General features: G+C 59.5%; 1 protein-coding gene and 1 pseudogene across 1 annotated transcript; both read right to left on the reverse strand.

Moving 5' to 3' along the window:
• Positions 1–864: 864 nt before the first annotated feature.
• LOC137751077 (epiplakin-like) lies at positions 865–2,885 on the reverse strand. The gene is given in 4 exon segments (XM_068525500.1): positions 865–1,767; positions 1,769–2,459; positions 2,507–2,677; positions 2,786–2,885. Coding segments are annotated over 4 exon segments (1,635 nt in total). The 3' UTR covers positions 865–1,094.
• On the reverse strand, positions 2,761–3,730 carry LOC137751078 (epiplakin-like; annotated as a pseudogene).
• Between the last annotated feature and the right edge of the window lie 11,565 nt (positions 3,731–15,295).

Below are 15,295 nucleotides of genomic sequence, written 5' to 3' on the forward strand. Positions count from 1 at the left end.
GTGTGCCTTCTCTCAAACTTAAACCACAACCCTGACCTCCTGCTCCTCCCCCCGGGTTCAAAGGCCTTCAGCCTGTTGGTCTCTCAGAGTCCCCTGCACACCTCTCTTCCTCCCAACCTTCTGCATAGACATAACTCCACTGCCGTCATCCTGGTGGACCAGCATAGCCCCCGCACTCCCCACTCCACCCACCTCAGGCGATCCTGTGAAACCATCACTCACACTGCTCAGAACGCTCTGTGTCGCAAAGGAGGGACCAGCAAGACTTGGCCCTCTGTCACCTGCCCCAGCCAGACACTGTGCAATGAGTGTCTGAAGTTCCAGGCTCATCCGAGCGTCTGATACCTGAACTGCAGTGTAAGCAGAGACCATTCTGGATACGACTGTATGCCAACCTAAGTTGTCAATGCTTATCTCCCGTGATTAACCTCATATCTACAATAAGGATAAAGAGTTCTCTGGATGAACCTTCAAAAAACTGAAATCAAAGAAAAAAGCTTTGTTGACATACTAACAATTCTTTGTACGTTGTAAAGGCCGTACCTCCAGAACAAAGCTGGTGACGCAAACCAAGGGGGTCATACCAACTGGGAGAGCTGCACCAGGGGACAGAATCAGCCTCTGCCCCCTCAAAGCACAGCCATAGGATGGAAAATAATGGCAGGTGGACCTCAAACTGAGACCCAAAAGGCACTTACTACAGCGAGAAATTGATGGGAAATGGTTTACTCAACAAACAGGAGAAAAATCGATAACTGAAAAGAACGGATTTAATTAAAATGGGAATATAACAAATTGATGCATACACTTCAGTGTGATAGGCCAAGGAAACAAAGGAAAGTCCTTCACTCTAAATACATCAGAGTCTATCAGAAATGGCCACTTGTGAAATTTTAATTGAAAATTCACAACTGATAACACCAAGGGTGAAAAGAAAAAAATCACAAAGGACAATGCCTTTCCTTTAATGCAATGAGGAACCAGAAGCAAAAAAGGATGGAAGAGAGTAGAATGTCACTGTACACGTAAGTTGAACACATTGCACACAGATACCGGCACACTAAAAAGTGTTTAAAAATATTGTCATATGTTTTTCAGGGTTGGAAAAAACAACCAATTAGAAAGAATACCCACTCACTTTCCAGACAGAGAAGAAACAAGAGGCCTGTTTCTGGGTCAGGAGTAGCCCTCTGGAGCAGCTGCACGTAGGTGAAGTTCTCGTGTGTGTTGGGGTTGAAGAAGCCCTTGGTGTTGTCGCTGGGGTCCTCCAGGACGCGGTTCATCCCCTTGTTGAAGTAGCCGTGCCGGTAGGCCACGTCCACAGGCAGGTGGCGGCTGCGCATGGGGTCGATGACGCCGCCCGTGGCGATCTGGGCCTCCAGCAGGCGGATACCATGCTCCCGGACGATGAGGTCCTTCTTCACGGCCTGGAAGAGGGAGATCTGCTCCCCGGTGTAGGGGTCGGTGTAGCCAGTGACGCTGCGCTTGGCTGACAGCAGCTTCTGGTAGGTTTCACTGCTGAACATCCCGGCTGCAAACGCCTCCTGCACAGTCAGCTTCCGGTTCTCCACGGGGTTGATGACGAAGCCGGTGGCTGCCTGTGCCTCCAGCAGCACCAGGGCTGTGCCTGGCCTCAGGACGACCTTCCACATGGCCTGGTAGATGCTCTTCTCCTGGCGCCTGGGCTCGTCCTTGGCGGGCACCAGCATGCCCGCGATGCAGCTGGTGCCCTCCAGGTAGCGCTTTACCCCCTGGCATTTTTGGCATCCTCCACGGTGGCCTGCCCTCCCTCCGGTCCTCCTCAGTGATGATGCCTGATTGGAAGAGTTCAGAGGCTGTGATCTGCCTCCTGACCCCTCTGAACCATAACTGTCTATTGCTCTTTTCCTTCTCATCAGTTGTCTCGAAAATAACTTTTACTACCTTCTCTAGTGCATGTGCCGTGTCCCTCTTGTATTTTACTACTAACTCACGTTTTTTGTCCTCTGTCAAGTATTCTGAGTTCAGCAGTTCCCAGACCGATGGTCTCTGGCCCTTGAACCTTCCCACTGTGACATCCACCCGCTCGGCTTTGAGGGCCCTTCTGGTTGCCTTGTTGATGAAGTTGGAGTCCCGTCTGCCGCTGACCCTGGGGACCAGGGCCCAGTCCATGCCCTCTTCCCGGTGGCCCCTCTCCTGCAGCTCCTGGTAAGTCCCCTTCTCCTGCGTGTTGAGATCCACAAACCTTTTATGCATGCACTTCTGCTCCTCAGCGAGTGGGTACGTGTTCTGGTCCAGACAGCTGCGTCTGTAGGCCGTGTCCAGCGGAAGCCGGTGGTGGTGCAGCGGGTCCACGATGCCCCCGTGGCCACCTGCACCTCGAGCAGTCTGAGTGCCAAGTCCCGTTTCAATAGCTTTTTCTTCATCGCCTGGAACGAGATTGTGTGTCCTGTGGCCGGATCTGCGTAGCCTTTGGCGGCCTTCTCAGCGTTCAGGAGCCTTTCCTGCAGCTCTTCGCCCACCAGGCCGGCAGCCATGGCCTCGTCCACAGAGAGCCTCTGGTGGCCATGGGGGTCCAGCATGAACCCCGTGGCCACCTGAGCCTCCAGCAGCTGGGCCGCAAACCCCACGGGGATGAGTCCTTTCCTGCTGGCCTCGTAGATGCTCATCACCTCCTGGGTGGAGGGTGTGGCCACCCCTGCAATACAGCCACTGCCTTCCGGCTGTAGGTCTTCACGTGCTGCAGTTGCTGGAGGCCCCGCCCCTCAGCCACCCCTGCTGTGCAGTGTATCCAGTGTCTTCTTACCGATGATTCCCGAGTTGAATAGCTCTGCAGCTGTCACCCCGCCTCCGATGGCTGCCACCTTGATGACCTGGTTTTGCTTTTCTGTTTCTTTGACTGTCATGGGGATGATCTCCAGCAACTGCTCTAGGCTGAGTTCCGGGCTCTGTACTCCTGGACAAGCCCTCTCTTCCTTTTCTCTGTGAAGTATGGAGAGGACAGCAGGTCCCAGAAGGAAACCCTCTGATCGGCAAACCTCCCCACGTGCATTCTGGTAGTTTTGGATTGCAGGGCTTGCCTTGTGGCTTCATCGACATACCTGTAAGTTTCTCCTTTCTTTACAACTTGCAGCACGTAGAGCCCTGTGTTGGGGTCGCGCACACAGCACTCCAGCAGCTGCAGGTTGGGGTCAAAGAAGCCCTTGGTGTCGTCGCTCGGGTCCTCCAGGACGTGGTTCATCTCCTCATCAAAGTAGCCGCGCCGGTAGGCCACGTCCATGGGCAGGCGGCGGCCGTGCACGGGGTCAACGACGCCGCCCGTGGCGATCTGGGCCTCCAGCAGGCGGATGCCGTGCTCCCGGACGATGAGGTCCTTCTTCATGGCCTGGAAGAGAGAGAGATCTGCTCCCCGGTGTAGGGGTCGGTGTAGCCGGTGACGGTGCGCTCAGCCGACAGCAGCCTCGCGAACACGTCGGGCCCAATGACACCAACCCTCAGTGCCTCCTCCACCGAATACCCCTCGTTTTCTTTCAGTGATGAAGCCAGTGGCTGCTTGCGCCTCCAGGAGGGTGAGGGCCGTGCCAGGCCTGAGAAGCCCCTTCCTACAAGCCTCGTGGATGCTGAGGGGCTCCTGGGAGCTGGGCAGCAGCAAGCCGGCGATGCAGCCGGTGCCTCGCAAGTACCTCTGCACTGAGGCCAGGCTGCCCATGTCCTGGGCCATGGTCCGGCCTCGTTCCAACTGCTCGTACATGCCCTGGTTGATGATCTCCGTTCTCAGCAGCTCTCCTGGAGTCACGGGGATCCTCACCCAGCAAAGGTGGTCCTGGCAGTGGCTGCAGCCTGCTCGTGGGCGGCCCTCAGTGCAGCCGCCAGCTCCTCCGCCAAGAGGGCCCCGTCCTTGTGCTGCTGGCTCAGCGGCACCCTCTGCTCCACGGGGACGGCCTCGGAGAACAGCAGCTCCCAGAGCGACACGGGCCGGCCCTGGAACGTGCCCGTGGAGACGGTGGCCACGGCGGCTCTCAGGCCTGCCGGGTGCTGTGCTCAGTGAACGGGGGCCCCTGTGGCTCCTCTCCAGGGCTCCCCACTGAGCTGGGCGGGAAGGCCAGTCCCGTCTCTGGGTCGGTGACACAGTGGGCCAGCAGCTGCCCGTAGCTGAGGCTCTCCTGCATGCCGGGGTCCGAGAAGCCAGCCGCCTGCGAGAGATGCTGCCGAGTCTCTGTCCGGGCAGCCGACGTGCAGGGTGGCCTCCACGGGCAGCCAGAGCCTGCGGGCAGGACACACTAGCCCGCCTGTGGCCAGCTGGGCAACCAGGAGCCTCAGCGCCAGAGGCCGGTCCACCAGCTCCCTCTTCATGGCCTGGAACAGGGGGATTCGGGTGCCACTGAAGGGGTCATGATACCCCGTCACCACCTGCTCTGCTGCCAGGAGCTGCCTGTGGAGCTCTGGTCCAAACAGGCCTGCCCTGACCGCCACGTCCACCCACAGCTGCCGGCCGGTGGCTGGGTCCACCAGCATGCAGGTGGCATCCTGAGCCTCCAGGACCGGAAGCGTGGCGCCCATGGGGAGCAGGTGCTCGGCCGTGGCCTGGAAGAAGCTCTTCTTGTGCCCTGCAGGCAGCAGGACGACCCCTGCCACACCGCCGGTGCCCTGCAGGTGGCGCTGCACCTCGGTGCGTGCACCCACATCCGGCACCGCCAGCCTGCCCTCCCGCAGGCCTCGGGCCGTCTCCCCGTCCAGGACCCCAGCCTCCAGCAGCTCGGCCAGGCTCAGTGCCCCACTCAGCGTACGGAAAGTGACCTTGAGGGGCAGCAGGCCCAGCCCCGTGCTGGGGGCCTGCACACACCTGCCTAGCAGCTCCCGGTACGGCAGCTGCTCCAGCGTGTTGGGGTCCAGGAAGCCTGGGGCGCTTGAGCCGGGCCCAAGCTCCAACAGCCCACACCATGTCTCCTGGGCCAAGAGGCTTTGCTGGCAGGCCAGCTCAGGGGCCATGCGCACGCCCTGGATGGGGTCCACCAGGCCGCCCGTGGCCAGCTGGGCCTCCGCAGCTCCAGCCCAGTGCCCTGTCCACAACCTCCTTCCCTACGGCCTGGAAGAGGGCCAGCTTCCCACCCCCAGAGGGTCAGGGTACCCGGTGACGGCGCGCTCAGCAGCCAGCAGCTTCTTCTTCCGCTCCAGGCCCACCAGGCCTGCCGCAGGGCCTCAGACACGAGGAGCAGCTGGCCCTGCCCGGGGTCCGTGCGGCCCCCGGTGGCCGCCTGGGCCTCCAGCAGAGCCAGCCCGAGCCCAAAGGGCAGGAGACCCTGCCTCACGACAGCGCAGAGACGCTGGGCCTGGCCCGAGGCCTCCACGTACACCCCGCGATGCTCCTGGCCTGCGTGGACGTGGCTGCCTTGGCCTGGGGCCCGGACGGGGTGGGGGTGCCGGTGCCCAGCACGGCCGTCACGGTCTCGGGGACGACAGCCGTCTCAGTGCCACTGGTGACCAGGAGGTGAAGAGGAGAGGCGTGGCTGCTCATCGCGCAGAACGTGCTCAGCCGGGGTCCACTGTGCTCCCTGTGGGGACGGAGAGACTCTGTGAGGGGCCCGAGACGGCCCAGGCAGGTGGGAGGGCAGACACGGCCAGGTCAACCCCGCACCCTGGACCCACCTCCAGTGCGGCCGGCCCTCCTGGGGGAGGGGTGTCACATACAGCTTCGGTCCCTCCCCTTGCCCTGCGGCTCCCAGGAGGGACCATGTGAGCACAGGGACCCCACGGTAGCCTTGGGGGGTGCGGGCTCTGTTTTCTCCTATAGGCCATCCTCTGGCCTCCATCTCAACCCTGCACCCTCGCCCCTCCCCCCAGGGCCCTGGTGCAGAGGCTCGGCCTCCACCCACCCTTGGCCTCAGTACCCACGCCGACGACCGGCCCTCCTTCTGGCCCCCCAAAGGCCCCGTCCCTACCCTGCCCTTGGGCGGTCTCCATGTATTCGTGTTCTTCTCCCTCCCCCTTCCCAGTGACCCCTCCAAATCCTCCCCCATCTTAACCCACTGCTGCCCTGGCCTCTGCTCCCTCCTGGCTCCCCACCGGGCTTCAGCCAGATCCCTGCCCTCTGTCCTAAGTCTCCCACCTCAGCCCGGCTGTGTCCCCCTCTGCCCACCCTGGCCCCGTGTCCTCTGGGCCATGGCCTCTGGAAATAGGGTCTTTGCAGATGTAATTAAATTAAGGTTAAGGTGAGGTCACACTGGTGTAGAGAGGCCCTTATTCCAACACGACTGTGTCCTCACAGGAAGACAGACAGGGGAGGACGCCCAGCCAACAGAAGCAGACTGGAGGCATGCAGCTTCAGGCCCCAAAACCCAGCATCGCCACCAAACGCCAGAAGCACTGATTCCAGATTCTGGCCCCTCAACTGTGGAAGAATAAGGGTCTGTTGTTTGAAGCCTCCCGGGCTGCGGTAACTGTTCCCTCCCAGCCCCAGGAGCCAGTCCACGTCCTGGTTCCACACCTGTCCTCACCTCCCGCAGCTCCCCAAAGCCTCACACGGGGTCTCGGGAGAAGTCTCGGCCCCACGCGCCCTCACCCCCGCTCCGCAGCTCTTGCTGAGGTGACTTCGGACTCCAACTGCCAAACCCCACAAACGTATTTCCGATTTGACCTCCCGACCTCTGGGTCACGGGGCATGGGGGACCCTCCTCCCTGGTGACATTTCCCCGTTCAGCCGGAGAGCTCCCCTGACGGCAGCTGGAGCCCAGCCTGTCCTGGGGTCGTGGAACCGCGTGTCCAGCTGCCTCCCGGACACCTATGCCCAGCGGCCTCGCAAGGAGCCTCAAGTTCCATGGTGCCCCCAGAGGTGCTGGCTGTGAGCAGCTCTCCGTCACCCGCTCTGCAGAGCCTGAACCCTAAATCCCCCCACGGCCCCTCTCTCCCCATAGCTGGGCCCAAGAGGTGCTCCTTTGTGCCTGCTGAGACCCCTGGGCAAAACCCTGTTGCCCCCTTTCCCTGCCCGGATGCTGGGCCCAGACCCCCGGGGGCGCCTGCAGCTGGTCTGCTGCTCAGAGTCTCGGAGTGCGTGCCAGGCCCAGGCAGACATGGAGGTGGTGGCTTGGCGCTCACCCACTCCCGCCCCCGCCCCCGGCCAGGTTCCAGGAAGCATGGCACTTGTTCAGCTTTCCCGAAGCGAGCAGGCCATGCAGTGCGGGCGCACAGGGCACATCATCAGGCCTTTGAGAAGATGGGAAGAGGACATGGGGTGGGGAGAGAGGAGCGTTGTTAAGATCCAGGCCTTGGGAAAGAACACAAAAGGCTTTGTTCGAGTGACCAGCTGGACGCCTGAGCGGGGTTCCAGGTCTCGGTGTGACCATGGTGGACGCAAGGCTGCCCTGATCTCCTTCTAGGGGTGGCTGAGACCGCACCACCAGCCAGCTTGTCTCCCTGCCATCTGCTTCCTCCCCTCCTTCCCCAGGAGCCTTCCCGAGGCCACTCCCTGAAACCGTGTCAGCCTCCGCTTCCGCGAGCTGACCTGGACGCGTGCTGTGCTGCCCGCCTGCCCAGTGACCAGCCTGCTTCCTTTGTATGGTGTGCCACGTCCCAGGACGGCCTTCAGAGGGTTTGTGAGCCAGAGGAAGCCTCAGGTAACAGGGCTACCGGGGTGGTTGGAGCAGTGAGCCGATCACCTGAAGTCTGGCAGGGGACCAGGGTGGGAAAGAAAAAAGGCACTTCGCTACCCAGAAAAGGCGGGAGGGCTTTCTGGGCCACAGGGTCAGGAGCAGCCGGGGGGACCCTGCAGGCTGTGCTGTGCCGGGCCGGGGAGCCCAGCAAGGAAAACCAGAGGAACAGGACAAACTCCTGAGCAGGAGCCTCAAGTTTCCTGCACAGAAGGGATTCGTGGGAGGGAGGGTGCTGGGGCCCTGAGGGCCATTGTGGGGGGAGGGCGTGAGGGGCTGGGAGAGGCCCTGTGCCTGAGGGTCTGCCTGACGCAGCTGGGTAACCGTGGCTGGGCCATGGCCTGTTTGGTCAGCAGCGACCTTGGGCCTGGTATGAGCCTCCCTGGTCCCTGACCAGGCAGGACATGAAGAGGGGCCTGGGAGTGGGTGCCTTGAGTCTGAAGTGGGGACCTTGGGGAAGCAGCTGGACAGAGGGGTCTGGAGCTCGGGAGAGACAGACCAGGGCATGTGAGGGGTGTCCAGGGCCTGGGGAGTGGGAGACACAGACGAGCCCAATCGCACAGAAGCCAAAAGACAGATGTCCCAGAGAGGCGGCTACCAGCAGAAGTGGCAGTGGCATGTGGCCAGAGGGGAGGGTGGCCTCGTGGCTGCGGGGAGGGGCTGAACGGATTTCCCAGGACTGGAAAGGGGCTCTGAGAAGAGGCCCCTCCTGCGGCTTCCTGGGAGCAGCCCCACTTCAGGTGGCCCAAGGGGACAAGCGGTGGGAGGGCAATTCCTGAGGAGGGTGGGTCCACATCCCTGGGAGGGGGCGTCACCTATCAGTACCCTGAAGGGCAGCCCGCACACGCCAGGCTGGTCTGGGGGTTGCGGAGGGGCCTCTCTGGCTGTCCATCTGAGCCAAATCAGAACAGAACCGGATGGCCAGGCTGCCTCAGGCTCACACATGGAGGCAGTGACCTTGGCCTTTGGCCCACTTTGAGCAGCTGCAGAAAGATCCCGCCCGCCCGCACTGGGTGCAGACTGCAGAGGTCAAGGCCACACAGAAGCTCGGCACGATGGGCGGCTAAGGGAGAGAGCAGAGTCACGCAGGCTGGAACCCGTGGCAGAGCCCCTCCCGCCTCTACCTCCCAAGGGTCTCGAGATGGCCCCACGCAGGGGTCCCTGGTGCCCATCCACCCCCGACGGCAGGTAGCTCCCTCCGTCGGTAAGCACTGGCCTCCCTCACCCCAGCACCGGGCCAGGAGCTGTCCCACCCTCTCAATTTGTCAGCCTAATTGCCTCGCGCCCTGGGCGCTCGGACCGGCTCCAGCTGCAAAGCAGCGGGCGGGGCAGGAAGGAATCTGACCTGCACGGCCCCACCCAGGCGCGCACCAGTCCTGCCCCGAAACCGCTGGGCAGGCGAGACCCCTGCCACGTCTCCCACGCCCGTGCGGGGAACCAGGCTCGGGGGCGACTGCCAGGACTCCCGCGCACCAGGGCTAGTTGGGAGGGAACCGGGCCTCAGCGCCCCGCTCGCCCGGAGCGGAGCCCAGAACTCCGGGCCACCTCCGGGCGCGTGGCGCCCCCGCCCCAGCCTCTGCAGGCCCCGGGCCGAGAGCCCCCGTAGGTGTCTCGGCTTCGCTCGGCGGCCGCCCCGCCCGCGCCGGCCTGGCTGTCCCACCTGCCCGCACGGTGCCCGCAGCACTCCGTACGCAGTCCCTCCGTCCGCTGCTGTGCCTGCGACCGGCGCCTCCCGGTTTAAACCCGCTCAGGCCCCTCCTCTCGGCGGCCCCGCCCAGGTCTGGGGGCGGCACGTGGTGCTTCCGACGGCTGCGGGCGCCCTGAAGCCGGGAGGGGCGCGGGCGCGGGACCGGGAAGCCCACGCGGGGCCGGGTCGACGCCCCCGCGCGCGCCCCTCGGCCGCACGGTCTGTGAACACCCCTAGGCGGGGAGGAGGGCGGCTGCCGAGGAGCAAGGTCCTCTCGCTCCTACCCAGCCCCTTTCGTCAGCTCCCCCAGAGTCACCGCGAAGGAACGCGGTCGGCCGCAGGGAGCAGGGTGCGTCCCGCGCCGCCCTGACGGCCTTTGAACGGAGTTTGCAAGGTAAATGCGGCCCCGCCAGCCGCGCGAGCAGTTTCGCTTTACCAACGTGACTTTATTGCACGAGGGGGGCCATGGGGCCGCTGGTGCAGGCGTTGACCACGACCCAGGTGCCCCTCTTGTCCGGTGTCCTTGGTCGTCCAGGCCTTGCTCACCGCCTCGGGCCCGGCTGCCTGCGCTGCTGCTCGGTCCTGGGGCTGCCGGGCCAGGCTGTCCTCAGAGGCTGCCTTCATGACCGAGTGGCTTCCCTGCCTTGACCGTGGAAGAGATGGGGTCTCTGTCCCCAGCAGGCTTCCAGTGTGTCTGGAAGGGATGACCAGGCCTTGCCCCATGGGTTCAGCACCTCCACCTGGGATCGGAGCAGGTGTTCTGTCCACCAGGAGGACCTGGGCCCCTTCTCAGACGCCCGTCCCAGCACCCACCTTCCGGGGCCGGGGACTCCTGGAGTTGCTGAGGGAGAAGGCCCAGAGCCTGGCAGGCTGGGGCCACAGCCCAGGACGGGAACCACTCGTGGATCTTCTGGCTGGTCCTCCCCTTTGCTGCCCAGAGGTCCCAGATGGACGGGGTGGGGCAGGTGCCCCTTGACCCCCAGGGTCAGGACCCAAGGCCTGTCCTCCTCTGTCCCCAGTCCCGGCCCTGAGGACTTAGTCTTTCCCCTTCCCCAGGCCTCACCTCTTTCCGGGTCGTTCTCGACCAGATACTCATCCAGGGCCACCCAGCCACCTCCAACACGGACCATGAGGGCACCACGAGACACCTGCACAGGCACAGGGGCTGGGGGGCCGGGCTTCCAGGGTAGAGGGTGCCAGGGTTGGCTCCCGTGGCTCTGTCCTCACTCCCACCCCCCAGGCCCACGCTCACACCTGCTCACCAAGGCTTCCTGGACCCTGGGCCGACCTTTGGCCGCCTGTGTCCTTGTCCCTGTCTGCGTACCCCACACTGGCTATGCTATGTGGCTGCTGCTGGCCGCTGGAGAGGCCTGACCCGATAGAGTAGTGAGCTCCGGCCTGGGCCCCTATCCCCCCAAGGAGCGTCAGGCCAGCTGCCTTCGTCCCGTCCCTGCTCACCAAACGCCAGGACACCGCCCACGAGGTCCCGCTGGGAAACGTGCCCGAGTTGGCTGCGGCTTGTGGCCGGGAGTGCAGCCTGGAGCCTCTTGTCCGCGGGGCCCAGGCGCTGCAGGCAGCACTGCTGCCAGGCCACGAGACCCAGGTGTGGGCCAGCTCCTCGCTGTGGGAAGGAGGTGTGAGGCTGCCCAGGCCTGGGTCTCTCTGTGCCCAGGGGTGGGCAGCATGCCTGCCTGTGCCTCACCTGCAGGCGTGGGCAGGCTGCGTGTGGCCGCCCCTGCCCCAGCCGCGCCCACTGGTCCTCATGCCTCCGGCTACTCGCCCTGTGGCTCTAGCTCCCTGTGGTGACCTCCAGCTCAGATCTTCCAGGAGCCCTCCCCGGGGGGCAAGCCTGGGTGACTGTCCTGCTCCCGAGGCCCTTGGGCTGTCCCTGGCCGGCCAGAGCTGGTGCCTTCCTTGGAGCTCTGGTTACCACTGTTCTATGAATAACTGCTCTAGGGACCGCATATAAGTGGAATCATGCCATGTTCGTCCTCTTATGTCCAGCTTATTTCACATAGCATAGTAACTTTAAACTTCATCCAGGCTGTATCATACATCAGGATTTCATTCTTTTTAAAGGCTGCCCAATATTCCATTGTATGTATATACCCAATGTTGTTTATGCTTTCATCTGTTGGTGGATACTTGGGTTGCTTCGTCTTTCCTTTCTGAAAGCTTACCCTCACTCATGTTGCGTGTCAGGGGCTGGCTGAGGCTCCGCTCTGCCACCTTCACTTCAGGACCCAGGCTGATGAAATTACCATTATCTGGAGTATCGCTGGTCCTCCTGGCTTAAGGAGTGAGAACTTGGGAAGGTCTTACACTGGCAGCTAAATGCTCTGGTGTGAAGGGGCCACATGCCACTTCCTCTCATACCCCACTGGCCAGCACTGGTCACATGGTCCCCCTGACCACAACGGGTGGCAATGCAGTCCTCCTGTGCAGTGGATGGCGTAGCGCTGGTGAACAGTACTCGTGACCACACAGCCCCTCATTCAAAACCATCACACTTATCCCACCTGTCATGATTTAGTCATTCAGTTTTGTAGTTCATCCTCTAAATCAGCGGTCCCCAACTTTTTGGCACCAGGGACCGGTTTTGTGGAAGACAGTTTTTCCACGGATGCGGAGATGGAGGGGGAAGAATGGTTCAGGGGGTAATGCGAGTGATGGGGGGCATGGGGAGTGGCCGATGAAGCGTCACTCGCGTGCCCGCTACCCGTCCGCGGCCTGGGGCTTGGGGACCCCTACTCTAAATAATGAGTAGCATTGTTTGACACTGATGGTTGCTTTCCTCTTAAGTGACCTGGCGTCACGCTATGACAGTTTCCTATGATTTCTGCCGAGTGAAAACTATTGACTTTATCTCATGTGTGCAGTTGTTTGGATGCTCTTCTGACCCCTAGATAGTGCCTCGCCCAAAGCTGAACCTACTACAGGCACAGCCCAGAGATCACCTACAAGGTAACATTTCTGCCATTGAACAACTTGGGGTTTAATACCTGAACTTCATAGAACATGTGTATCACTCAGTTCTCTTTCTAGCAATATTTATACAGGAACATTTTATATTCACATCACCCCAAATCAATAAACGAACTTTAATCGAACAGTGTGCAGGGGAAATCTTGAATGAAACCTCAGATACGACAGCTAGATGATCATCACCACCTGAGGGCGTGTGCAAAGCTCGGGGATCAGCAAGTGTCCGTGTGCGTGGTGGGATGGGGTGGGGCGAAAAGAAGCCACGTCCCTGCAGGTGGACTTGTTAGCGTCCGTGTTCGTCGCTGTGTTTGGGAAGCAGTGTGTTTAGCACTTCACACTCACTTATATGTATGTGCACTGACTGGCTTTTAGTTGCATTATAATTTTTCCCACGTAGATGTCCAACTGATATTTTTGTGGAGAATGTCTAATTCTTGGGAATATTCTCTGCCATTAAAGGGAAGAGGCCTGTGTGTGATCAGTCAGTCAGAGTACACGGCCTAAATTTTTTTCATATAATGTCTATTCCATAGCATAGCTTATCTTTTTCAAACTCTAAAAAAAACTTTTCACACTCGTTATTATTAGTGATGTGCAAATCACATTTTCACGTTTACTAAGATTGTGGATAAATGCTTTGTCCCCATCCTCACTCATCAGTTCATTTTTTTCATGCCAAAAGAGGTTGAAATCAAAGCAAAATACATAATATTTTTTTTAATATTATTTTAGAATTAGATTTTTTTTTTTTTTTGGCTGTGTTGGGTCTTCGTTTCTGTGCGAGGGCTTTCTCCAGTTGCGGAGAGTGGGCCTCTCACTGTCGCGGCCTCTCCCGTTGCGGAGCACAGGCTCCAGACGCGCAGGCTCAGTAGGTGTGGCTCACGGGGCTAGTTGCTCCGCGGCATGTGGGATCTTCCCAGACCAGGGCTCGAACCCGTGTCCCCTGCATTGGCAGGCAGATTCTTAACCACTGCGCCACCAGGGAAGCCCAATACATAATCTTTTGAGTGTCATATATTATAAAGAAACCAGGCTCTAGATTTTTAAAAATGTCACCTTTTGGAAGAATACATGTTTAATAAGTTTCCAAAAACGTCCTACCTGTGGCTGCTGTTTTGGAGATTAGAAATCTGTATTTGCGGAGGACAGGTTTCAAGACCAGTGTCCCGTGTTTGATATTCCCAGTGGGGGATTTCCTTGACGACGCTTGCTGGTCGGTCCTGTAGCTGAGAAGCCCCTGGCTTGCTGGTCGGTCCTGTAGCTGAGAAGCCCCTGGCTTGCTGGTCGGTCCTCCAGCTGAGCAGCCCCTGCCTGTTAAGAAGCACAGGTTGCTCCGGACGACGTCAGAGCGTCGGCCCCTTCAGCGACTGGACTGTTTCTTCCTCAGGCGTTGGTGTGGAGCCTTCCAGACCAAACACCACACTCCCTTTCTCTGTCAGAAAGCTGGGGTAAATTGTGTATGTTTGTATAACTGAAACACTTTGCTGTATACTTTAAACTAACACAACATTGTAAATCAACTATATTTCAATATATATATTCTTAAGTAACATAGGATGGTAACTGAAAGAGAAAGATTAAAAAAGAGAAAGCTGGAGTAAAATACTACTTTTTGTTCGAACAAGACACTTTGCTGCCATCTGCTGGAAAACTCTCATAATAAATATCCACTTTTGCCACCAATTGTTGGAGGCCATGAAGCCATAACTGAAATATGTTACAATGAGAATGAGAAGCGCTCGTCTGAATCAAGAAGGTGCCGGTGCCTCCTTAGAGCGGACGTTCTCGCGGTCAGGGAGCCCGCAAGTCTCCCCGCTCCTCCCGCCTGGCCTGGACCAATCATGAAGAAAGAAGGAGTCGGACCAAGGAGGACCAGACAGAGTGAAACCAGCACCCAGATGTAGATACCGCCACGCCCTGGTTCCCCGACGGGCCGCGAAGGCGGTCCGAGGGTGGGAAGCGCCGCCGCAGAGAGGGCCAGGGCAAACCTGTGTTTGCACCGTCTCTGTCCAGTGGCCTCAGGTCAGGCCATCGGAGAAGCCCCTGTCCTCTCCAGGATGCGGGGGGGCATTTCCCAGCCTCTGCTCTCCTTCTCCCCTTGGCTGTGGTCCCTCAGGGTGCGGCTGCCCCTGGGGGGGGGAGCGGGCGCTCAGGACCCCAACCCATCAGCCCACTCCCCTCTTTGCAGGGCCCTTGTCCAGCACCAGTCACGGCCCCTCGGTGCCCCCTGGGAACCCCCCGGCTCTGAAATGTCTCAGGGTGGGACACGGGTGAAATCAGCTGGGATTCTGGCAGGTCTGCTCGTGGTCTGGGCTCCCGTCAGGAGGCTCAGGGTGGTAACTGTCCCATGCAGACGTTCCCGCCTGCTACCCGTCCGTGCTCACTGGCTGGAGTGTCTCTGCAGAGAGAAACTCCTGTCTCCTACTGTTTGGTTACCCAGTGTCCCTGTTTGTGTAGCAAAAACAGGATAAATGCTTGATTCTTTTTTTTTTTTTTTTTCAATTTAATAATTCTCCAAATCTTGGATACTTAAGTCGTTTCCAATTTTTCACAATTATTCCCTTCTTTCCTTTTTTTGCTATTGAGGTAAAATACAAATGCCATAAAAGTTATCACCTGAACCATTTCTTGAAGAGTACAGTTATGTGGCGTTAGGTGCATTCATGACCATAGCCCTTCATCTTGTAAAAAGAAACAGTATCCATGGAGCCATAACTCTCCCCCGCCCCCAGCCCTGGCACCACCCTTCTACTTTCCGTCTCTATCATTTTGACGACTCCAGGTGCCTCATACGAGTGGAATCCTGCAGTCTTGTCTTTCTGTGACTGGCTGACTTCACTGAGCATAATGTCGTCCAGTTTCATCCATGGTGGTAGCACATGTCTTAACTGCCTTCCTTTTTAAGGCTGAATAATGTCCCGTCGTATGTACAGACCACAGTTTGCTTATTCACACATCCATACGTGGACACTTGGGTTGCTCCCATGTTTTAGCTATTCTG

Source organism: Eschrichtius robustus, chromosome 17 (assembly GCF_028021215.1).
Source record: "Eschrichtius robustus isolate mEscRob2 chromosome 17, mEscRob2.pri, whole genome shotgun sequence".
Classification (NCBI taxonomy): Eukaryota; Metazoa; Chordata; class Mammalia; order Artiodactyla; family Eschrichtiidae; genus Eschrichtius; species Eschrichtius robustus.